General features: G+C 41.0%; 1 protein-coding gene across 14 annotated transcripts in view; it reads right to left on the bottom strand.

Annotated features, from left to right (window-relative positions):
- Positions 1-25726, bottom strand: part of ASNS (asparagine synthetase (glutamine-hydrolyzing)) — a 139547-nt gene that overhangs the window by 11418 nt on the left and 102403 nt on the right. For 4 of the 14 annotated variants that reach the window (XM_020898988.2, XM_020898989.2, XM_070471147.1 and 1 more), the window contains 2 exons: positions 6712-6786; positions 1650-1921 (listed from right to left, as the gene is read on the bottom strand). In XM_020898988.2, coding sequence (XP_020754647.1) covers positions 1650-1898 — 249 coding nt within the window. In that variant the 5' untranslated portion in view covers positions 1899-1921; positions 6712-6786. Of the gene's footprint in view, positions 1-1649; positions 1922-2385; positions 2543-3136; positions 3230-5283; positions 5380-5519; positions 5731-6711; positions 6787-9477; positions 9758-25726 lie in introns of those variants that run through there. The other 10 variants (XM_070471145.1, XM_070471170.1, XM_070471153.1 and 7 more) reach the window with 9 other exon arrangements.

Raw genomic sequence — 25726 nt, 5'->3', positions numbered from 1 at the left:
ACACTAGCCCCAAAGAATTCCACACTGCAAAGCTCTTAGCAAATGTGGCTTCCTCGGGTCATAATTTTCACACCCTCACCACTCTAATTCTAAGAGTACGCTTTCACCAGACTAAAAGTTGTTCCAATTTTAGTGCTTCCCTCTTGCACTCCACTGCATCTGGCTACCTGTCTGTCCCTTGGCTCTGATTAAAACAATTACCAGCAGCATTTTAAGGGCGGACTGAAATGAAATGTTTTGTTTTATGCTCTACAGTAAACAAGCCTTTTCCACATGCAAATTTCCGAGCCCAGGTGAAACAAAGCCAGCTATTTGGGAGCCATCATCTACTTCCTCTCCAGGAAGCCCAGAGGAGCTGGGAGGATGTGTGAGTGGGCCATTGGCCACTTCTGCCATCTCTGATGGTAAACAAGGATTGGCCCCAGATAGCTAGATGCATGCTGAAGAAATGATTTCCGCAAGCCTGGATGCTTCCATCTTCCCATACATAGGAGATCCCTAAAACGCTTCATGTGAGAGATTTTGTTTTCTCTTAACAGTAATCTTTTAATATTCAGATTATATAGCCTGGCTCCTCCCCACCTCCTCAGGATTGGCCCTCTAGGAGTCACCAGAGATACTGTCCTAACATTCCCACAGAATAAAACCTAACTCTCAACTTTTAGGTTCCGCGTCATTTTTTTAGTCAACAGCAGGATCATCCACAAGCTATTACATTCTATCCCTGCCTTAAAATCTTCAAATCTCATTGCTATTAGAATTACATTCTACTGTCTTACCAAGTCCTGCTTGCTCTGGTCCTGCCCGACCTCCCCAAGTCCACCTGGCCCAGCTGCCCCTTGCTCACTTATGAACATCCCAGGGCTCTACACATGCTGTTCCCTCTGCACAAAATGCTCTCCCCAGCCCTGCTAGTTCATCCTTGTCCATTAGGTCTGAGTTTAAACGACAGTTCCTCAAGAGGCCTTCTCTGACAAACCTGTACTGAAACTGGATCTCCCATACCCATTAACTCCAAATTCATTTTTTCATAAAGCTTAGTATATGTATGGGGCTTTTCTGGTGGCTCAGCTGGTAAAGAACCCGCCAACCAATGCAGGAGATGTGAGATTTGGGTTTAATCCCTGGGTCAGGACAATCCTCTGGAGAAGGAAATGGCAACCTGCTCCAGTATTCCTGCCTGGAAAACTCCATGGATAGAGGAACCTGGTGGGCTACAGTCCATGGGGTCGCGAAGAGTCGGACCTGACTGAGTGCACAAAAACACAAGTATATGCACAATGATTTTTTTTGTCTGCTCCTTAATAGAATAAACTCCAGTAGTATGCAGATCTACCTCTCATATTTATACTGCACCCGGGTGCCTAACACAGGTTATAATTAATATTCAAATTAATAATAGGGAAAAAAAGATTCTTAAAGTTAAAAACCTGAAATGGAATCCTCATTTTATTTATTTTTTGGTGACCAAGTCATTCTACCTCTTTGTGCATCTGTGCCCTGTCTATCTATATATGATTGGAGCAAGTGAGAATGAACATGGGAAGTGGTTGAAAAGTAAAAAACATTAAACAATAATAAAATTATTATAACCAACTAGCTCTGAGGCTTAATCACATCCAGATAGCTTCTGGTTTTATTCTGTTTACCTTCTTGTGGTTGTAGATTTCACCGTTGTAACAGAGCCACAAGTACGGATATTTCTTCACTCGAATTGGCTGCATTCCAAACAGCTGGTCAACGACCGCCAACCGGTGAAATCCAAAGCAGCAATTGGTGTATCCATTAACATTTTCAAAACGGAATGCATCCGGACCCCTGTGTGCAATCTTCATAGCACTCAGACACTGAACAGAAAGGCAGTCATCGCTGCCAAAGAGCGCCCAAATGCCACACATGGTGCGATGAAGCTCCGGGCTCTCTATGGAGACAAAAGCAGGCCAGTTAAATAGTCAATATACAACCCAAGTCTTCATTCAATCTCAATGCCCAAAACTTGCATAAGCCACTTCAAAGAGTGAAATATGTTATCTTATCCACAGCAATTTACCAGTAGGTTGGCAGGCACAGAGGGTAAGAGAATGATTTAATTTACTTACAAGTATTCAGGAAAGATGAAATGACCTTTACATCCAGCCGGCTATTAATAATATACAGCAGTTTAGCCCCTAGTCAAAGCCTGCTTCCCTCTGACATTATGATTTGGTCAGCTAAAGCTAGCAGTGTTCAGGCAATATTCTGTTTTCTATCCTAGGTTTACACCCAAGACACAGATACACATGCAGACTGGCTCCAGCCCACCCAGAGATCCTAGTCTACTCTCTTCATCCCAGAATCCCAAAAGCTCTGAAAAATCCAAGAGATGCTCCAGCATACTACAATCACCTCTTAGGTCTTGAGAATAAATGTATCTCTCTTTCTTTTACTTTTTTATTCAGAATTTTTGGCTGTGCCATGGGCATGCAGGATCTTGGTTCCCCCACTGCAGACTGCAGCCATGAAATTAAGAGACACTTGTTCCTTCAAAGAATATCTCACAAACCTAGAAAGCATATTAAAAAGCAGAAACATCAGTTTGCTGACAAAGGTCGGTATAATCAAAGCTATGGTTTTTCCAGTAGTCATGTATAGAAGTGAGAGCTGGACCATAAAGAAGGCTGAATGTCCAAGAATTGATGCTTTTGAATTGTGGTGCTGGAGAGGACTCCTGAGAGTCCCTTGGACTGCAAGGAGATCCAACCAGTCAATCCTAAAGGAAATCAGTGCTGAATATTCATTGGAAGGACTGATGCTGAAGCTGAAGCTCTAATACTTTGACCATCTGATGCAAAGAGCCAACTCACTGGAAAAGACCCTGATGCTGGGAAAGTTTGAGGGCAGGAGAAGAGGGCAACAGAGGATGAGATGGCTGGATGGCATCATCAACTCAATGGACATGAGTTTGTGCAAACTCTAGGAGATAGTGAAGGACCAGGAAGCCTGGTGTGCTGTAGTCCAAGGGGTCACCAAGAGTCGACAGGACTGAACAACTGAACAACAACTAAAACCAGAGATCAAACTCACACCCTGTGCAGTCGATCTGGGAGTCTTAACTGCCAGGGACTGCCAGGCAAGTCCCCTAAATGCATCTCTTTACCTGTTCAGCTCAGTTCAGTTGCTGACCTGTTCAGTTTCTGGAACTCTTGGAAACTATTTTCGTATTTTTTAAATGCAAATTTGTAGCAAATGCCTAGATAAATGGCATCAAAAAGTATATAAATATTCAAGTTACATTAATCACTTGGAACAATCCTCTGAAGACATTTCATTCACATTTAAATGAACCAAAGTAGGTGGGACAGACAGAGCAGTATCTCGGAAGAACAATGTGGTTCATCCTCACAGGCCAAAGAACCACAGCCTTGTTAGGCCTTTCCAGGAGACCGGACCAAATTAATGGAAAACTGTATTAAAACAACTTGGAAATGAAGTATCACATGTTCTATGTGGACCCTTCCAGGCATTTGACCAAATACCTATAACCAGATACAGGAACACCTTTGAGACACTGTCAGTTTGGTTCTAGTAATAAAGCAAGTCACATAAACTTTTTGGTTTCCCAGTGCATATAAAAGTTTTATTTACACTATACTGTAGTCTATTTATTAAATGTGCAACAGCATGATGTCTAGCAATGTACATACTATAATTTAAAAATATTGCTTAAAAAAATGCTAACCATAATCTGAATCTTCAGCAAGTAGCAAGCTTTGTGTAATAGAAACTTCAAAGATCATTTATCACAGATTTGGGTAATAAATTTGAAGTTACCAAAATGTGACAGACAAGAAGAGCAAATGCTGTTGGGAAACATGGTGCCCATGCAGACTTGGCATGCACCTTCAATTTGAAGAAAAAAAAAGCAGTACCTGCAAAGCACAACTAAATAGGTTTGCTTAGATTTACTTTGAGATTTACTAGGAAAATTCAGTGCGATTTAAGTGAGTTGACTGTCAATAAGCCATCTACCTCTGACTCTATACAATGAAAAATAGGCTCTGAAAGGGCTTTGAAAATCACATGAGGTCATTAGTGACTCATTTCCCTAGGTCTTCCTAATGCTAGTGAATCCCATTAATCGTGCTATAGCAATACACTTAAGCACTCAATTGGAGGGAAAGAGGGAAGACAGATGATTGCAAAGCACACATTTCTGCAGTAGGAAAAGCAAATTAAAACTATCACCAATTATTTTCATTGGAATCAGTCTTACTTGCAAACATTCTACTTGGCAAGGCTTTTTCCCACTGCTGTTACCTGTTCCCAGTAATTTTCCATATTTTCTCATAAAAGTCTAAAGCAGTGCTATCCAATGGAAATGTGAGCCACATATGTAATACTGAATAAACTAGTAGCCCCGTTAAAAGAGAAAAAAATGAAATTTTAAATAGATTTTAACACAATGTACTGAAAATAGTATTACTATTACTGCAACATGTAAAATCAGTACAAAAATATCGATAAGATATTTTACATTGCTTCTCTCTATTAAATCGTCAACACTTAAAGCAAATTTCAATCCGGATTAACCAGCATTTCCCGTTTTCAACAGTCACCTGTGGCTAACTGTTACCGAATTGGACTGCTGTTTCAGCGCATTTAATTACTTAAAAACTTAAACATTTAATTACATCAAGTGTTATGGTGAAGTTCAAGATCTCAGCAACTAACACCTGCACAGCTTCAAGACCTAAGTTACCTCTAGTGAATCTTACAAGAATGCGATCAATCAATGAAAAAGCTGAGTTTATTTGTCAAGCACCACGGGCTACAGATGGTGAAGAAATAATGTAGGCCACAGGCTGGGGGCGGAAAGTGTTCCTTCACTCAAAATAGCAACATTAATTTGAAGCCATTCCCCTGCCAGTTTTTCGGGTTTTTTTTTTTTTTTTTTTTCCCTGTTCCCAGACCGCGCCGCCTGTCATCCTAAAGTGATCTCTTCTGGGCAGGATTTGCTCAGCAAGTCACTTGTTGAGTCTTGCAACAAGAGATGGGGGGAGGGGTAGCTCGGAAAAACCGGGTGGGAAGCCGGAGGTAAGGAGTATCCGAGGCCGTGACAGCCAGCCCAGGAGACACTCTCCCCAGGATCGGAGCCTAGGGAACGCGTGGCCCCGCGACTTCCAGCTGCACCCGGACCACGTGCGCCCTCCAGCCCATCCAGGGCAGGACCCTCGAAATGCAAAAATTTCCGCAGTCTTCGACGCAATATAATAATAACAACAATAACAAAATAATGAAATTTACAGGCGCCAACTTAAACCGCCGCCACCGTCTCTCCGGAGCGGCAGGGCCGCCTCTCTGGGGGCCACGCGATCCCTCTCTCCCGGACCACAGCGGAGGTCTTCCCGCCCCAGCTGGCTCCCAGGTGCGCAACAATCGGCCCCGCCTCCCCGGCCTGGCTAAAGCTGCAGCATCCCGGGGTGCAGGGATCCGCGTCTGCCCACCCTTCGGGCGGGCCAGGCTGCCGCGCATCTTCCTACCTCTCTGGGGTCAGCCCTGCGGCACGCTCGCTGCAAGGGCGCCGCGACCCGCGGCTGCCGGGCCTACCTGGGCTCCTGTGGGGCGGGTGGGCCGGAAGGGCCCAGCGGCAGCTTGCAGGGTGGGGGCTTTCTCTCACCCCTCACTTTATACCCTCCCGGCTCCTGTAATGCTTGCGGGAAGTTTCATCACTTCTGGAAAGACCAACCAACGCGCAGGGGCGTGGCCCGCGGGGCGTGAAGGCGCTGTAGCCTGGCCAGGACAGGATGCGGAGCGAGGGAGGCGGAGGAACGGCTGTTTCCAGCGTCTTAAAGTGTTAGTGTCTCTGCGGAAGGATAACCTCCGATGTCTGGCCAGGTACCCCACTGACACGTAGGATGGCCTTACCTGCTGTTCTGAAAATTCATTAAACTTTCGTACCTGGTTTGTTCTTAGAGAAATTATCAGTAATTGATTGCAGTATGCCTTCTGCAGCTTATCTTCCTCATGTCCTTAACTGCCAAATCTTTAGCACTTTATTTCTTCCTTACTATAAGAGAGCATCTGATACATAGCTGTGGATACGCATATATTTGCTAAATTAATAAATACTGAGGCAGATGGCTGGAAGGGTCTCCACCTTTTATTAAATGCAGGTTAGATTTCATTAGGTTCTTCTACCTCAGAGTTACATTTCCCCTTCCTCTGAGCATATGGCTCAGTGTATTTGTCCTGTGACGGATCGTCAGACGTATTCTGTGGTTGTATTGGGGCACAACCACATCGTCACCTTGTGTAGACTTCTTCACCTTTTGAGTCCCAGGACCGGCTCAGTGGATACATGGACTCAATTCGATTCAATTACTCATTACATTTGGTCGTTGACAAGTTACGCTTTCTGGAAAAGGACTGAGTTCCATTCCAGCCTGAATTTTATGACTTATATAGTAATATGATCATTAGATACATCCTATAACGTCTTTACATGTCCATCTTTAAAATAAGCAAGTGAGAGACTACTAGGGGTCCTTCCAAATCCTGAAATTTTTAAGTACTAAAGTGATGAGAGTTCTGAAGAGTTATAGCACCCAAGGAGGGAACTCAATTCTTTCATCCCCACATTATCAACTATCTCATCAAAAAACCCCACAGCACTGCAATCTGGTTATTTTTACTTTAGACCCAGCTAGAAGAATATTATCCGAATTTACGCACCTAATAGTTGTGGATCCAGGATGTGAAGCCATGTTTGTCTGGATCCCCAGGCCTTTTTCTTTTCATCACATCTGCCTGTGGAACAGAATGACAAGAAGACCTGGGTTATACTGGAAATGCTGACAGAGGAGAAAAGGGCTAATATAGCCTCTCTTATTTTTGCTAAACATGAATGGTTTCTGTTCAGGACAAAATATATTTTCTAGATTTCATCCCCATTCTTATATTGGAGAATTACCCTAAAATTAGACTTTTTCCTATTTATTATCTGCATGGAGACTCACCATTTTAAAGGCATTGTTGAACTTCTACCAGTACTGCCCTCAAATTTATTATGCAGAACCAGGAAAGACCTGCCCTCAGAAAAATACATTTAAGGCCTAATATTTCTTTGTAAGATTCAAGTCATGTTGATACGTAAATCCAAAATAGATGAGTGGCCCCTAAACCTTTTAAGTACAAAGATTCCTTATAGAATTTTGCTTAAAAACGTCTTCTTGACCTGCCCCCACAAGAAGGTATTGTACTTTTAGAGTCTCTTTGATAGAGAAAACATGCTATGATAAAAATAAACAAGGCCCCATGACTTAATTACACTCCATGATAAATTTCTATTTTACTGGTCACATCAGCACCAAAATAAATTAAGAAATAGTAAAATTACATGTGCAGAGACATACTGAGATCAGACTACAGTCAATGCTTGTCAAGGATACAGGTTTGATATCCTCATGTAATACATTCCCAACTAGTTCAGTAATTGCCAAGGATATAAATTCCCTAAGAACAGTGGACACTAGTTGATGACAAAGATGATAGAGGACTGAGTTCTAAGGTTCTTTATTTCCCTAAATTTTCAGCATCAAATAGACTTTGCTACATCCTATTCTGTATACTACAGGCTTCCCAGATGGCTCAGTGGTAAAGAATCCTCCTGCCAATGCAGGAGACTTAGGAGACTTAGGGTCAATACCTGGGTCAGGAAGATCCCTTGGAGTAGGAAAAGGCAACCCACTCCAGTATTCTTGTCTAAAAAATCCCATGGACAGAGGAGCCTGGCGGGTTACAGTCCATGTGGTTGCAAAGAGTCAGACACGACTGAGCACACACACATATTCTATATATTAGTACTATCTCAAGAATAAGGACAATTTGGAAAGTAGATTTTCTACCCACATTTTATAATGTAAAAATAAGAGAAACTGAGAGATTTAGCCAAACACACACTGTTTGCATTAAATCATAAAGAATTGAATCATAATAGTATAAATCCCATTTCCCTTTCCACCTCATCTAGGTAGCAGAAGACAGATATCATTTGATATATTACCTGGTGTGGTTGTTGGTACTGTACTGGATGTCTTTTGCTTGTCCCTTCAGAGCCACTTTCAATCTTATGCCCTGGCTTCCCTGCCCTCCTCTTTCACTGGGAGTGGCTAAATGGCTCCACTTCAAGGAGCTGCAGAGGGTGGGAGGGAGAAGGACATCTCTTTTCCTGGCTCACCCACCCCAAAGCTCCTCTCCTGCAGCTCCTGTCTACTGACCCCCTTTTCCTCCTTATCTGCAGATTCCAGGCACTGCTTCCTCCTCACCTCCTCAGGCCTAGCGCTGAGGTGCCGAGCCATCCTGCTCTCCTAAGCCCTGTCCACACTTCTCTGATCAGTTCTAACTGGAGTGTGACATCTGCTTCCTATCACAACCTGACCCCATGCATCTGTCTTAAGTTATAACACTGAGTTTGTGGTGGATTAAGCTACAGTAGAAGCTTCCCAGGTGGCTCAGCTGTAAGAAAACTGCCTGCCAATGCAAGGGATGTGGGTTCTATCCCTGGGTGGGGAAGATCCTCTGGAGAAGGAAATGGCAATCCACTCCAATATTCTGAGAAATCCCACGGACAGGGATCCTGGTGGGTTACAGTCCATAGGGTCACAAAGAATTGGACGTGACTTAGCAACTAAACATCAACAACAAACTAGCATGGAAAATGATTCATGTTCTCTCAATTATCCAACAGAGAAGGCAATGGCACCCCACTCTAGTACTCTTGCCTGGAAAATCCCATGGATGGAGGTGCCTGATAGGCTGCAGTCCATGGGGTCTCGAAAAGTTGGACACGACTGAGCGACTTCACTTTCACTTTTCACTTTCATGCATTGGAGAAGGAAATGGCAACCCACTCCAGTGTTTTTGCCTGGACAATCCCAGGGACAGCAGAGCCTGGTGGGCTGCTGTCTATGGGGTCGCACAGAGTCGGACACGACTGAAGTGACTTAGCAGCAGCAGCAATTATCCAATGCAAATGAAAACTAAATTATGTTAGCCTATTTTCCCATGTCTTATCTCATTCTGAGATAATGATCTTATTTCATTATTGAATACTGAAATCTCATGCTAAAAGCTGCCAGGGAGCATTTAAAATTATTTGACCTTCAGTCCCTGGTTCTTTAGAACCAGAATAAAAGCCTCCTCTGTCAAGTAAAACCTGTAGGCCTGTTCCCCATCCCCCAAATGTAATTGATAACACAAGACTGTATTTGTTAAGCCTTGAGAGCATTAATTAAAATAAAGTCTTTAAATTTCTTCGAAATATCTACTGAATTGTTTTTTTCTCAATTGTTTTTTGTAGGTAGATCCATTTTCTAGAATTTAAAAACTATATAGTTGTTAGACAGTTACATGATAGTAGCTGTCCTTGGATATTTATTGACTAAGAAAAAGTGCATGATAATTAAAAAGTTTCATTGATGTTAATAACACCTTAAATACCTGTTGAATTTAGTAATGGTGAGTTGCAGTGTAATAAGTGAGAAGAACAGAATGTTGTCCACTCTCTATAATTCACTGGATGAAACTTTCCTTGTGGTCCTCAGAAAAATGAATCCTTCCTTCCTATGGCTCACACGTGACTTACAGCTGATGTTCCAGCCTTATAATGTTGGTAGCTGGGTCTGAGTCTGAGTCTCCTAGCTAGCTGTGAGCTCCGAACAGTTCCATCAAAGCGTGTTAATGATGCTAGGTTAGAAAACTAGAATACTGAAGTCTATTCACAAGTATACAAATAGTTTATGTCTCTTGATCTTCTTGGGTTTCCACATCTGTAAAATAATGAGGCAGAAATGAACAAACTTTGGTGTTTCTTCTAGTCTTACAATTCTGTTAAAACTAAACAGACATGAGCTATTTACAGCATTCCAGTGTAGGAGTTCAGATCAGTAAGTGTTAATTTCTCATCTAAGAAACCCTTACATTTACCTTTCAATAAGATTTCCCCTTATTTAAAGATAATTGAGAATCAGAGATAGGACAGGACTTGGGATCACATAGTTATCAGGATTTGAACTCAAAGCTATCTGAACCCAGAATCCCTTGTCCACAACCCCACATGGCCTCTTGTCTGGGAGACTGATCTATACAAGAAGATTATCCTTTTTATTTCAGGGTACAAGTGAGATCCAGGTTGTGCTGTGTTAAAATACAGCATATTATCAAGTAAAATCTCTTTTCTGGTCTTGCATTTTTTATTGGAAGCTAACAAAGATGCAGAGGCACTTTTAAAATTGTTTTAGTTCAGTTATTAAGGATGTAGATATAGTTCCTTCTATTCCTGTTTTGAAAAGACTCTGGTATAGGTGTCCTCATCCTTCTCCATTCCCACTTACCCATCCCCACTCTGTCACTCCCATTTTACCCAATTCTATTATGTAAAATTAATATGCCCTATATGCAGGATCCACAGCCAGAGAACAGCTCTAGCTGAGAATATTAATTAAAACAAGAGTTTCACATGAGAATAATCTTGTTGGTATGTAGTTCTAAACAAGAATGTCTTTTTTAATGTCAAAATATTGAGCGGTTTATACATATAACAGTAGTTGTATATCAGCCTCCCGTTGATTGAGAAATATGTGATAAGCCACTTAAAATTCAGTGAAGACTCTGAAACTCATTTTGTGTTCTTCAGCATGTAAGAGTGTCCACGTATATCATATGTTAATAATTCATCACGTGCATTCTTGATGCCTCCGATAGGCAAGAGTGGCAAGGGCAAGTAGAGGGTGATGCTGTAAATAGAACGGAAATGACAATGGAGGTGACAAGGGTCAGGAGAGGTTCGTAAGTGCAATGAAATGATCAGATTGACTTTTTCAAGAGCTAACCTCAACAACTGTGGGGAGAACCAACTGCAATGGGGAGTAGCTTCCTACCAGCAGGAAGTCAATGAGAAAGCAGAGGAGAATGTCAGTGACGCTGGGATGCAGAACCTGATGGATGTGGAGACAGTGGGTATTAGGGAGAGGGAGAGGGAAAATCCAGAACAGTCTAAACTTGGGGACTGGATTGAAGGAGAAACCATAATAGGAAATGAGGAATGTCAGAGGAGGAAATATTACAACAGGGGCATCTGCAGGGTAGGGAAGGGGTTGGGTAATGTTTAGGTTAGTGCCTACTAAGACAGAAATGCCTGCATGCGTGCTAAGTTACTTCAGTCGTGTCCAGCTCTTTGTGACCCCATGGACTGGAGCCCGCCAGGCTCCTCTGCCCATGGGATTCTTCAGGCAAGAACACTGGAGTGCTGGCCTGAGCTATGTCCATTAAGCAGTTGGATGGATACGCCAGCCTAAAACTAGGGCGATCTGAGTTAGACTTTTAGATGACAATACAGCATAGTAACTGTAACAGCTTTAGAGTCAAGACAGACAGACAGTTCAATCCAAGTTCTGCCATTTGCTAACTCCCTGGGATTGGGGCAAGATTCAGAGCCTTACTGAGCAAAAACGTCCCCATTTGAAAATGAGGATAGTAATACTCAGAGGAGGTTTTAGTGTGGGTAGAAGGCAGACAAGGCAGATAAAGAAATTAGCAAAGTGCCTGACACATAATAGTAAACTCTCAGTAAATGTTAGATGCCATTATTATTACACAGGTTATTGAACCACGAATAGAGGTAAAAACTGAAACCAAAGGATTGGAAGTGATAATTGTGGGAGGGAGTACGTGAGAGAGAACGATCAAAGGCAAAGCCTTGGAGATGCCTGAAGAGGCAGGCAGGGCATGAGCAGGCGAAACGGACTGAGAAGGTGTAGAGGTAAGGGAAAGAAGAGTCAGGAGAGAGTACTGGCCTGAAAGCTGATGGAAGAGTTGGAACAAGTAGGAGGATGGATCAAAATCACCGCATTAAGGAGTTATGGAGCAGAAAATTAACCATTAGCTCTCTTAATGAGGACGTTGCTGTTGACCTGAACAAGCAGTGCTTTGAAGAAAGGGTAGAGGCAGTTCACTGAAATAGCATTCAGCATTCCTAGGAGTCTAAAGCTTAATTACTAAAAATAGACATATAATTATAAGAATATGTAATCCAGCATAAAACCAGGAAGGGGCTAATTAGTAGTATTAACACAGCTGAAATGGTTCTCTCCAGGAACTTTTCCTTCAGTGTGTGATCATGGTATTATTTCTCTCATCTTAAAAACAACAACAAATTCTTGACTCTGTAATTCTATTTCTTCCTCTGTCTACTGCTCCATCTCTCTTTTTAACCTCACAGCAAAATTCTTCCAATGGCTGAAATCCCCCATCTCCAAGTTTCTTCTACACTCACTCCAAAAGGACTTCTCTCCCACAATCCACAAAAATTACTATTGTCAGAGTCACCGGGACCCTCACATTTCAAAGTCCAATGGTCATTTCTTAGTCCTCACCTTGGCTGACCTTTTAGCAACATTTGATAGTCAGTCATTGTCCTTTAAATGCTCAGCTTTCAGGATTCATGTTCTCTTCATTTTCCTCTCTTTTTCCTAGGCACTCTGTCTCCTTTGCTGGTTCTTTATCATCATCTTGATGCCTTAATACCAGAGAGCCCTACAGTTTAGTCCTTGGACACCCTTATTATTATTTTCTTAATCCATGGTCATTATTCACTCAGCAATCTAATCTAAAATCATGACCTTAAAAATATTTGCATGCTGATTCCCAAATTTATATTGCAAACTTAGATCTTTCCAGAAATTCCAGAATACTATATCCATCTTCATTTCAGCATTTTCACTTGAAATATTTTTAAAACTGTAAATTTTTGAGCTGTGTATCAACTAAATCAATGCTTGTTAACCCTTTCAAGCATGTGAAACACTTTCTAACTTAAATTTTAAACAATTCACATGAGAGTAGTTGTAATTGGCTATCCATTGACAGCAAAATGTATAATGAAACAACCTACTATGACTTTAGTCACACATTAAGTTTCTATTTCATTCACCATTATAGTCACTTGAAAAACATTTTATAGATGTATCAATTACATTACTTGTAGACAATGAAACAGCGGCATCCATATTCACTAATTCCTTGCTATAAAATTGCCAAACTCCCCAGATCTATGCCCCACAAGTTGAAAAACACAACTGGATTACCAACTAATTCATAAACATATCCAAACATTGATACCTTCAAGGCAGAGCTTACTATTTAAATCGTATCAATAAAAAGGTTGACACTTGGTCCCAGGTGGTACAGTGGTAAAGAATCTGCCTGCTAAGGCATGAGGTGCAGATGTGCATTAGATCCCTTGGTTGGGAAGAGCCCCTGGTGAAGGAAATGACAACCCATTCCAGTATTCTTGCCTTGGAAATTCCAGGGAATAAAGGAGTCTGGCGGGCTATAGTTCATGGGTTCCAAAGAGTCAGACACAATTGAGCGACTGAGCACGTAGCCTAGATGTCTGATTCCTTGTTGCTCTTCATTTCAATGAAACTACTTTTAGAGATTTTCTTTACAAGCACTGGGGCTTCCCTGGTAGCTCAGTTGGTAAAGAATCTGCCTGCAACATAGGTGATCCCAGTTTGATTCCTGGGTCAGGAATATCTGCTGGAGAAGAGATAGGCTACTCACTCCAGTATTCCTGGCCTTCCCTTGTGGCTCAGCTGGTAAAGAATCCACCCACAGTGCGGGATACCTGGGTTAGATCTCTGGGTTGGGAAGATCCCCTAGAGAAGGAGAAGGCTACCCACTCCAGTATTCTGGCCTGGAGAATTCCATGGACTGTATAGTCCATGGAGTCACAAAGAGTTGGACACAACTGAGCAACTTTCACTTAAAAGCATTACAATTCAGAATGGGAAAAACAGAAATCCTTGTGTTTAACCCTCTCATCTTCAATCTTCTCTCATGATTTCCTAAAAGTACCACCAGCATCTGCTCACATCCTAAATACAGTTCAAAGGTCAAATAGCAGAAGATAAAATTTGAAAATAGCCAACACACCATTAAATTGCCATGGTTTTGCTTTGTGATATTTTGACTGGAATTTAAAGCTCACTTCCCTTTTTGTAAGACAATAAAAGAATGATTGAAATGATTAACATTTTTCTAACATTCTTAGAAAAATTAAGAAGGCAGTAAGATGTAGGATGGAACTGTAGTGTGGAGAGACTAAAAGCAAGGAGGCTAGTTTGGAGGTGACAGGACATGTAAGTAGCAGCACAGATATCTCCCAGCTAAATTCCATAGGATTTGGAGCTAAGAGGATAAGGAAAATGAAGGAGCAGAAGGATTCCAGGATGACTCCCAACTGTCTATCTTTGTGTGAATGGTGACATAGTAACAATATCTGAAATACAAGAAGGGGAGATTTGAGAGAATGTAGGTTCAGTTTTGTTCATGTCAAAGTCAAAGTTTCTGGTAGGCATCTAGGTGATGACCCAATAGAAAGTTGAACGTTAAGTATCAAGTTCATCATTGTATTAACGGCATGCAATCAAAACCATCTACCAAGATTTTTTATTCAGTGACAGTGAAAATGGACAAAGAGCATCTCTATTTAAAACAATTTTTACTGATGTCTCTGTAGTGCCCCAAAGGTGAAAAGTCCTGGTCTCAGGTTTAAGACCAAAATCGGGGTTGCTATTATATTGGGTGGCGTATGGTAAGTTTAAAACAATGGTTTGTAGTCGTATCTAAGACCAAATCCCAGATCTTTTAAGCTGTGATTTGAACAAAGAATGTAACATTTTTGAGTAAAACAGGAATACTATTAAGAGTCTTTCAAGGTTGTTATAAGATTTAAGTGATATTAAAAAATATGAAGAAATAAAAACAGTTCTCAACACATAATTGCTCAAAAAATGGTACATTTTATAAGTCGTAAGAGTGCTTTAAGAACAGAATTAAGCATCCTGGAAGGACAAAAGGTGGGAATTAAAGGGCAGGCCTTAGAAATGCCAACATTTTAGGAGTAAGAAGAATGATCAAGCAAGAGGCTGGAGGAAATCCATGGAGAGTAGTGAACTAGAAGCAATGGGGTAAACTGTTTCAATAGTCATGGGACAGGCCAATAGCATCAATTTCAGGAATAAGGAAGACTAAAATAAAAAGTATATCGTTGGACTAGAAGATGAGGAATTCACTGGGGACTGAACAACAATTTTGGTAGAACTGTGAATCTAGGGAGTCCTCTCGACTGTACCCTTAGGGGTGGCACCTGAGGTTGATCCCTAAACAGGCTTGTGATCAGACATTAGTTTTAGTTTCTGGTTGATGAATGTCTTCCCCAAGGGCCACCATGTCCTATCTCTAAAATACATTGCTGCTTTTGAGTGGATTTTTCATGCAAGGTGGTTGTCAGAGCACCTAAGGGACAGAGAGCTTGAACTTTATCAAGCTAATAGAAAAGAGTGAATACATGATTTTATGTCTCCTGGTACACATGGTAGAATGTGACCTAAGGACAACTTTCATTAAAACCCAGCTCAAGGTTTATCAGAAACTATAATTTTCTACCAAAACCATTCATTAGGGTAACCTTTGGGGCTTCCCTGGTGGCTCAGATGGTAAAGAATCTGCCTGCAATGCAGGGTACCTGGGTTTGATCCCTAGGTTGAGCAGATCCCCTGGAGAAGGGGATCACTACCCACTCCACTGTTCTTGCCTGGAGAATCCCAAGGACAGAGGAGCCTCGCAGGCTACAGTCCATGGGGTTAGAAAGAGTTGGAGACAGCTGAACAACTAACACTTTCAGACTCTCAGGGTAATCTTCAGCTTTTGCCTGCTGTGTATTCCCTCCTTTTCTGTGGTGCAGTTTTGAGATGCAGCAAAAAGAAGAGAAGCAAAACGCAAAGGAGAAAAGGAAAGATATACCCATCTGAATGCAGAGTTCCAAAGAATAGCAAGGAGACATAAGAAAGCCTTCCTTAGTGATCAATGCAAAGAAATAGAGGAAAACAATAGAATAGGAAAGACTAGATATCTCTTCAAGAAAATTAGAGACACCAAGGGAACATTTCATGCAAAGATGGACACAATAAAGGACAGAAATGGTATGGACCTAAGAGAAGCAGAAGATATTAAAAAGAGGTGGCAAGAATACACAGAAGAACTGTACAAAAAAGATCTTCATGACCCTGATAACCACGATGGTGTGAGCACTCACCTAGAGCCAGACATCCTGGAATGTGAAGTCAAGTGGGCCTTAGGAAGCATCACTATGAACAAAGCTAGTGGAGGTGATGGAATTCCAGTTGAGCTATTTCAAATCCTCAAAGATGATGCTGTGAAAGTGCTGCATTCAATATGCCAGCACATCTGGAAAACTCAACAGTGGCCACAGGACTGGAAAAGGTCAGTTTTTATTCCAATCCCAAACAAAGGCAATGCCAAGAATGTTCGAACTACCACACAATTGCACTCATCTCACATGCTACCAAAGTGAAAGTGAAAGTGACTCAGCTATGTCTGACTCTTTGTGACCCCAGTCCATGGAATTCTCCAGGCCAGAATATTGGAGTGGCTAGCCTTTCCCTTCTCCAGCAGATCTTCCTCACCCAGGGATGAAACCCAGGTCTCGCACATTGCAGGCACATTCTTTACAAGCTGAGCCACAAAGGAAGGCCAGGAATACTGGAGTGGGTAGCTTATCCTTTCTTCAGCAGATTTTCCTGACCCAGGAATTGAACTGGGGTCTCCTGCATTGCAGACAGTTTCTTTACCAACTGAGCTATCAGGGAAGCACCATGCTAGCAAAGTAATGCTCAAAGTTCTCCAAGCCAGGCTTCAACAGTATGTGAACTGAGAACTTAAAGATGTTCAAGCTGGATTTACAAAAGGCAGAGGAACCAGAGATCAAATTGCCAACATCCGCTGGATCATCAAAAAAGCAAAAGAATTCCAGAAAAACATCTACTTCTGCTTTACTGACTATACCAAAGCCTTTGACTGTGTGGATCAAAAAAAAACTATGGAAATTCTTAAAGAGATGGAAATACCAGACTACCTTACCTGCCTCTTGAGATATCTATATGCAGGTTAAGAAGCAACAGTTAGAACCAGACATGGAACAATGGACTGGTTGAAAATTGGGAAAGGAGTACATCAAGGCTGTATATTGTCACCCTGCTTATTTAACTTATATGCAGAGTACATCATGAGAAATACCAGGCTGGATGAAGCACAAGCTGGAATCAAGATTGCTGGGAGAAATATCAATAACCTCAGATATGCAGATGACACCACCTTTATAGCAGAAAGCGAAGAAGAGCTAAAGAGCCTCTTGATGAAAGTTAAAGAAGAGAATGAAAAAGTTGGCTTAAAACTCAACATTCAGAAAACTAAGATCATGGCATCTGGTCCCATCACTTCATGGCAAATAGATGGGGAAACAATGGAAACCATGACAGACTTTATTTTTTGGGCTCCAAAATCACTGCAGAAGGTGACTGCAGCCATGAAATTAAAAGATGCTTGCTCCTTGGAAGAAAAGTTATCACCAACCTAGACAGCACATTAAAAAGCAGAGACATTATTTTGCCAACAAAGTAATGTCCATCTAGTCAAAGCTATGGTTTTTCCAGTAGTCATGTATGGATGTGAGAGTTTGACCATAAAGAAAGCTGGGTGCCGAAGAATTAATGCTTTTGAACTGTGGTGTTGGAGAAGACTCTTGAGAGTCCCTTGGACTGCAAGGAGATCCAACCAGCCCATCCTAGAGGAAATCAGTCCTGAATATTTATTGGGAGGACTGATGTTGAAGCTGAAACTCCAATACTTTGGCCAACTGATGCAAAGAACTGACCCATTGGAAAAGACCCTGATGCTGGGGAAGACTGAGGGCAGGAGGAGAAGGGGACAATAGAGCAAAAGATGGTTGGATTGCATCACCAACTGGATGGACATGAGTTTGAGCAAGCTCTGTGAGTTGGTGATGAACAGGAAGCCTGGTGTGCTGCAGTTTGTGGAGTCTCAAAGAGTCGGACACGACTGAGCAACTGAACTAGACTAAAAGTCTGATTATAAATTCTGAGTATGTGTTTTATTTTGCATAATGTGTTAGGTCGCTTTAGTCATGCCTGACTTTTTGCAACCCCATGGGACTGTAGCCCGCCAAGCTCCTCTGTCTATGGGATTCTCCACTGTAGTGGGTTGCCATTTCCTTCTCCAGGGTATCTTCCCAACTTAAGTATTGAACTCGCATCTCTTACATCTCCTGCATTGGCAAGTGGGTTCTTTTCCACTAGGGCCACCTGGAAAGCCACAACAGTTTGGTGTAATTTGGGAGGTGATGTGAAACAAAGACCTTGAAAATGGCAAAGGTGAAGTGCAGGGCACAGACGTGTGAGTTCAGACTTTTGGGTGCTTTACTTTAGGTTCTTCCCTAAGTCCCCTCTGCATGCCCCCTTGGCAATACTCTGAGTAAACTCTATCCTTGAAGAGTTTTCTGTTCAAAAAGACTTTGTTTATAAAGCTGGGGTGGGGGGGGGGGGCGAGCGGCGGGGGGGGGGGTTTGTGTGTGGGAGGATTATAAACTGAATCTATTTATTCTTCCTGCTTCTTAGCATTGGAATATGATCCCTTCAGAATGGGTGTCTTGTTTCTTGATGTTTATCTAGCTCAATTTTCTTCAGTTTTCCTCAATCCAAGGTTTAAGAAGTGTGTCTCACCCCTCCCAGGTGCATGTAAAATCATCATTGTCTTTGGGTTATAGCAGCAACTCTCAAAATACAGTCTTCAATGAGATAAAAACTATTTTCTTAGTAATACTAAGACACAATCTGACTCATTCTCTCATGAATATACACAGTATGAACTATTTATTGATATGGTTTCAGATTCCACACTATAACCAACCTTTAGAAACTATATTTGTCAAGTCTAGTGTATTATCAAAGAATAATATCCACAATTATCTCAAAAGGCTGCTAAAATACTCCTCCCTTTCCAACTACATATTTGCATGATTCTCTTCATATACTTATGCCAAACAACATATCACAATAGACTGAAAAAAGAAGCAGATATGAGAATTCAACTGTCTTCTAAGCCAGATACAAAAGAGATTTGTAAAAATATATAAACAATGCTGCTTTTATCACTATTTTTTTGGAGGTGAAATTAAAATTATCTCTCACAAAATTATTATTTATGTTAATATATAAAGTTTTATTATTCTAAAATGAATCAAGAATACATTTTAAAAAAATTCTCAGTTCTAATTTTGTATACCATAAATATTGATAAATATATTCCACCTAAAAAAATCACCTAAATAGATACACCTATATCTGTATCCTTGAGCCAAACTGTTAGAACACAGTTGCAAGTCAGAATTAATAAAAATACAGGGCTAGTCTGGATTTTTTTTCCCAGAGATCTGCCACACTTGTTACTTGGAGTTTGCCTGGCTTGTTGCTCTTATAAAACAGGGAGCGTCTACCTTGTTTGCACCTCTTTTAGGAGGAGTTATAAATGCTTGTTGTTGTTTGATTTCCAACCTTCTGCCTCCCATGCCTCACCTGTATACTGTTTTTCTCTTACTTCTCCCAGACGATGTCAAATACAATACCTGAAAAAGACATTTTACTCCAGATAGATCTGTTAAATTAATGATGGGTAGGATAACTTTTAATCACTCTTCAGCAGGTTCCCTAAAGCCTTCTTTTTGATTCTCAGGCAAATCCCTGCTCCCTCTCTGTACCCTAGACCAAAAGAATGTTTAAATCCTGAATTAAGAAACTCTGGGTAAAGTCCAGGTATGGATAAGCTTGAAGCCTTCCTCTAGATGACTGGTATGCAGCCTGTGCTATGAATTTCTGGGAGCCACTTCAGATAAAGAAAATATTTTTATTCATCATGGTACCCAGCAGTACCAGCCCAAAGACCAGAATTAAGAAGATTCTCACTTGTATGTTCCATTCAATCCCTTCAACATTTTATTACCATGTGATTGAAGATCAATTTTCCATTACTAGGGATAGACAATACTAGGCTAGGAGAAGACTCCTCAGGGTCATCCCAATTATATAACAATTGTATGATGTGGCCAGTAGACCTAGCATGGCCTCTTGGTATTTTCATGTTTGTGAAATAATGGGCTAGGCTAAATAAGAGTTGGGGCTCTTCCTGGTGGCTCAGCGGTAAAGAATCTGCCTGCCAATGCCTGCCAATGCAAGGAAGATCACCTGGAGAAGGAAATGGCAACTCACTCCAGTATTCTGGCCTGGAAATCCCATGGAGAGAGGAGCCTGGCGGGCTATAGTCTATGGCATCACAAGAAGTCAGACACAACTCAGTGACTAAACAACAACAACAACAAATACGGGTTAAGTTTCCTCCAGCTTTAGCATTTTGAGCACTAAATGGAAGTGCACTATTTGGGACATGGTACCATAGAAAAAGAAATAACTGTTTGTTAATTTTTTCAAGTTCAATGCTATCTTATTTAAGCTCCCAATAACCTTACAAAATAGGCTTTGTTCCTTTACTGAAGGTAAGGAAACTGAGGTGCACTATTCGGTGATTTTGTATACAATTTTTAATCCAAGTAAGTCCAAGTCCAGAGCCCAGTCTCCTCTCTCACCACCCTTTACCAACATAGGTGATTAATACTTGTTAATTTTAGGTAATGGACCTGAGAATTGAAGGTCAAAGAAAAAAGTTTTATGTTCTTTTTGTGGTTCACAGTCTTGGCTATGGATGAATATTATAAGGAAACCATAAAAGAGTAGATGCTGGGATCTTAACCCCAAAACAATGAATCCACAGTTCTAGAGAGGAGCCCAGACATGGGTAATTTCAAATTTTCTCTCCTGATACATATGGGTATTGAAGTGAGAATAACCAATCTGTGTTCAGAACATTTAGGAATAAGAACTTGCAAAGCACTACAAAAATGACGGCAGTTGCTCAATATGGTGGAATTCTGCACATTTTTTCCCTTTCTGTTTTCATATGTTTTATTACAACATTCTTTGTATATTAAACTTGGAAAATATTAGCTATGCATGCATGGGTGCTCAGTCACTTCAGTCATGTCTGACTCTTTGAGAACCCATGGACTGCAGCCCGCCAGATTCCTCTGTCCATGTGATTATCCTGGCAAGAATACTGGAGTGAGTTGCCATTTCCCCCTCCAGAAATATTATCTATAATTGCTTATAAGAAAAACAAATGCCTTCTGAATGGAGATCAAGTAGCAAGAGAGAGTGTGCCTGGACAGGCAGATGGAGAGGGAGCTGTGATGAATGTGGACAGAGAAATGTCATCACAGGGAAGCCCTTTGTCCTGCCCCCCTCCTCCCAATTCTGTCCAATTCCAGCCCACAACCAAGCATTCAGCTTGGTACCTATGTGAGGAAGAGCGGTGGGCTATGAACTCTGCAAGGCCAAGTGTGCCCTTGACAGACAGAGGCACTCTGTGTGGTGAGAGGGAGAGAGAGGGATGGCTGCTCCCTGCTTTCCCTTTTGAAACTTCCATCTCCTTTAAGACACTCAACAACCTTACAAAGTCAATATTTATATTAAGGCAAGGATCCAGAAAAATTGGAACCCTCAGACATTTGGTGGAAATGTAAAATGGCTCAGCCACAATGGAAAATATTTTGGTAGTTCGTCAAAAAGTTAATTATAGAGTTACCGTCTGACCCGGCTATGTACTCCCCCAAACTGATAACAGGTACTCAAAGAAGTACATATACAAGAATGTTCATAGCAACATTATTCACGAAAGCCAAAATGTGAAAACAGATCAAATGTCCTTCAATGGGTGAATGAATAAACAAACTGTGGTATATACATACAACAGAATATAGGTGCAAATTTAGGTATAAAGTGGAATGAAATACTGATACATATTACAACATGAATGAACCTCAGAAGCACTATCATAAGTGAAAGAAGCCAAAAGTCACATACTATATCATTCCTATTATATAAAATATTCTAGATAGACAAATTCACTTAGACAGAATGCAGATCAGTGATGGCCAGATATTCAGGAGAGGAGTGGGAAGAAACTGCTTAAAGGGTAAGGGGTCTAACTTCGGAGTGATGGGAATATTTTAGAATCAGATATGTGTGGTGGTTGCAAAACACTATAAAGAAAAATAATAAAAATAATTTAAATAAAAAAATAATGACTGTTGGAAAGAAAATACAAAATATTATAGCAGTATGAAGTATAGGATATTTGATCGACTAATTTGGCTATTATGAATGTAATATAATGATTTTTTTAAAGAATCAATATTTATTTTACAAATAAAATGAGTACATTTTTATAGAGTTGAAACTGAAAATGTCATGCTCAGAGCTTCCCTGGTGGCTCAGTGGTAAAGACGCCACCAGGCACTGCAGAGGACACGGGTTCAATCTCTGACTCAGGAGGATCCTGCATCCTGAGGAGCAACTGCGCCCAAGCACCACAACTACTGAGCTTATGCTCTAAGACTGGGAATCGCAACTGCTGAGCCCATGTGCCACAGCTACTGAATCTCAAGCACCCTAGAGCCTGTCCTCTGCAACAAGAGAAGCCACCGCAATGAGAAGCCCATGCACCACAAGGAGAGTAGCCTTCACTCGCCGCAACTAGAGAAAAGCCCCTGAAGCAATAAAGACCCAGCACGGCCAAAAATAAATCAATGAATAAAATCAATGTCAAAAAAATGTTATGCTCTACAGATTAAAGGAACAGAATAGAGAGCCCAGAAGCAAACAGACACATATAGACAATTAATCTTTGATAAAAGAGGGAAGAATATACAATGGGAAAAAGACAGTCTGTTCAGTACGTGGTGCTGGGAAAGTAGACAGCAGCATGTAAATCAGTGAAGTTAGAACACTCCCTCAGACCATACAAAAAATAAACTCAAAATGGCCTAAAGCCTTAAATATAAACATGACACCATAAAACTCCTAGAAGAAAATATAGGCAAAACATTCTCTGACATAAATTGTACCAATGTTTTCTTAGATCAGTCGCCCAAGGCAATAGAAATAAAAATAAACAAATGAAACCTAAGCAAACTTACAAGTCTTTGTACAGCAAATGAAATCATAAAACAAAAAGCAGCCTACAGACTGAGATAATTTATTTGCAAATGATGTGATTGACAAGGGCTTAATTTCCAAAATATACAAACAGCTCCTACAATTCAAAAACAATAAGAAAAAACAACCCAATATAAAAATTGGCAGAAGACCTAAATATACATTTCTCCAAAGAAGACATACAGATGACCAACAGGCCTGAAAAAATGCTCAGCATTGCTAATTATTCAGTTCAGTTCAGTTGCTCAGTCGTGTCCGACTCTTTGCCACCCCGTGAATCACAGCACGCCCGGCCTCCCTGTCCATCACCAACTCCCAGAGTTTACTCAAACTCATGTCCATAGAGTCGGTGATGCCATCCAACCATCTCATCTTCCATTGTCCCCTTCTCCTCCTGCCCCCAACCCCTCCCAGCATCATGGTCTTTTCCAATGATTCAACTCTTTGCATGAGGTGGCCAAAGTACTGGAGTTTCAGCTTGAGCATCAGTCCTTCCAATGAACACCCAGGACTGATCTCCTTTAGGATGGACTGGTTGGATCTCCTTGCAGTCCAAGGGACTCTCAAGAGTCTTCTTCAATGCCACAGTTCAAAAGCATCAATTTTTTGGTGCTCAGCTTTCTTCATAGTCCAACTCTCACATCCATACATGATCACTGGAAAAACCATAGCCTTGACTAGATGGGCCTTTGTTGGCAAAGTAATGTCTCTGCTTTTAAATATGCTATCCAGGTTGGTCATAACTTTCCTTCCAAGGAGTAAGCGTCTTTTAATTTCATGGCTGCAATCACCATCTGCAGTGATTTTGGATCCCAAAAAAATAAAGTCTGACACTGTTTCCACTGTTTCCCCATCTATTTGCCATGAAGTGATAGGACCAGATGCCATGATCTTAGTTTTCTGAATGTTAAGCTTTAAGCCAACTTTTTCACTCTCCTCTTTCACTTTCATTAAGAGGTTTTTTAGTTCCTCTTCACTTTCTGCCATAAGGGTGGTGTCATCTGCATATCTGAGGTTATTGATATTTCTCCTGGCAATCTTGATTCCAGTTTGTGCTTCTTCCAGCCCAGTGTTTCTCACCATGTACTCTGCATATAAGTTAAATAAACAGGGTGACAATATACAGCCTTGACATGCTCCTTTTCCTAGTTGGAACCAGACTGCTGTTCCATGTCCAGTTCTAACTGTTGCTTCCTGACCTGCATACAGGTTTCTCAAGAGGCAGGTCAGGTGGTCTGGTATTCCCATCTCTTTCAGAATTTTCCACAGTTTATTGTGATCCACACAGTCAAAGGCTTTGGCATAGTCAATAAAGCAGAAATAGATGTTTTTCTGGAACTCTCTTGGTTTTTTGGTGATCCAGCAGATATTGGCAATTTGATCTCTGGCTCCTCTGTCTTTTCTAAAACCAGCTTGAACATCTGGAAGTTCACGGTTCACATATTACTGAAGCCTGGCTTGGAGAATTTTGAGCATTACTTTACTAGCATGTGAGATAAGTGCAATTGTGCAGTAGTTTGAGCATTCTTTGGGATTGCCTTTCTTTGGGATTGGAGTGAAAACTGACCTTTTCCAGTCCTGTGGCCACTGCTGAGCTTTCCAAATTTGCTGGCATATTGAGTGCAGCACTTTCACAGCATCATCTTTCAGGATTTGAAATAGCTCAACTGGAATTCCATCACCTCCACTGGCTTTGTTCATACTGATGCTTTCTAAGGCCCACTTGACTTCACATTCCAGGATGTCTGGCTGGTGATGGATTGATCACACCATCATGATTATCTGGGTCATGAAGATCTTTTTTGTACAGCTCTTCTGTGTGTTCTTGCCACCTCTTCTTAATATCTTCTGCTTCTGTTAGGTCCATACCATTTCTGTCCTTTATTGAACCCATCTTTGTGAAATGTTCCCTTGGTATCTCTAATTTTCTTGAAGAGATCTCTAGTCTTTCCCATTCTGTTCTTTTCCTCTATTTCTTTGCATTGATCTCTGAGGATGACTTTCTTATCTCTCCTTGCTATTCTTTGGAACTCTGCATTCAAATGGGAATATGTTTCCTTTTCTCCTTTGCTTTTCGCTTCTCTTCTTTTCACAGCTATTTGTAAGGCCTCCTCAGACAACCATTTTGCCTTTTTGCATTTCTTTTCCATGGGGATGGTCTTGATCCCTGTCTCCTGTACAATGTCATGAACCTCCATCCATAATTCATCAGGCACTCTATCAGATCTAGTCCCTTAAATCTATTTCTCACTTCCACCGTATAGTCATAAGGGATTTGATTTAGGTCATACCTGAATGGTCTAGTGTTTTTCCCTACTTTCTTCAATTTAAGTCTGAATTTGGCAATAAGGAGTTCATGATCTGAACCACAGTCAGCTCCCAGTCTTGTTTTTGCTGACTGTGTAGAGCTTCTCCATCTTTGACTGCAAAGAATATAATCAATCTGATTTCTCTAATTATTAGAGAAATGCAAATCAAAATGAGATACCACTTTACATCAGTTATAATGGGCATCTTAAAAAGTCTAAAAATAATAAATGCTGGAGAGGGTCTGGACAAAAGGGAACCCTCCTATAGTATTGGTGGGAGTGCAAATTGGTGCAACCACTATGAACACAGTATGTAGGTTCCTCAAAAAATTAAAAGTAGAGCTGTCATATGATCTAACAATCTACTCCTGGGTATATATCCAGACAAAACTATAA

Source organism: Odocoileus virginianus, chromosome 1 (genome assembly GCF_023699985.2).
Source record: "Odocoileus virginianus isolate 20LAN1187 ecotype Illinois chromosome 1, Ovbor_1.2, whole genome shotgun sequence".
NCBI classification, from domain to species: domain Eukaryota; kingdom Metazoa; phylum Chordata; class Mammalia; order Artiodactyla; family Cervidae; genus Odocoileus; species Odocoileus virginianus.
Note: the sequence above shows the minus strand (reverse complement) of the source record. Positions and strands in the feature narration are given on the sequence as shown.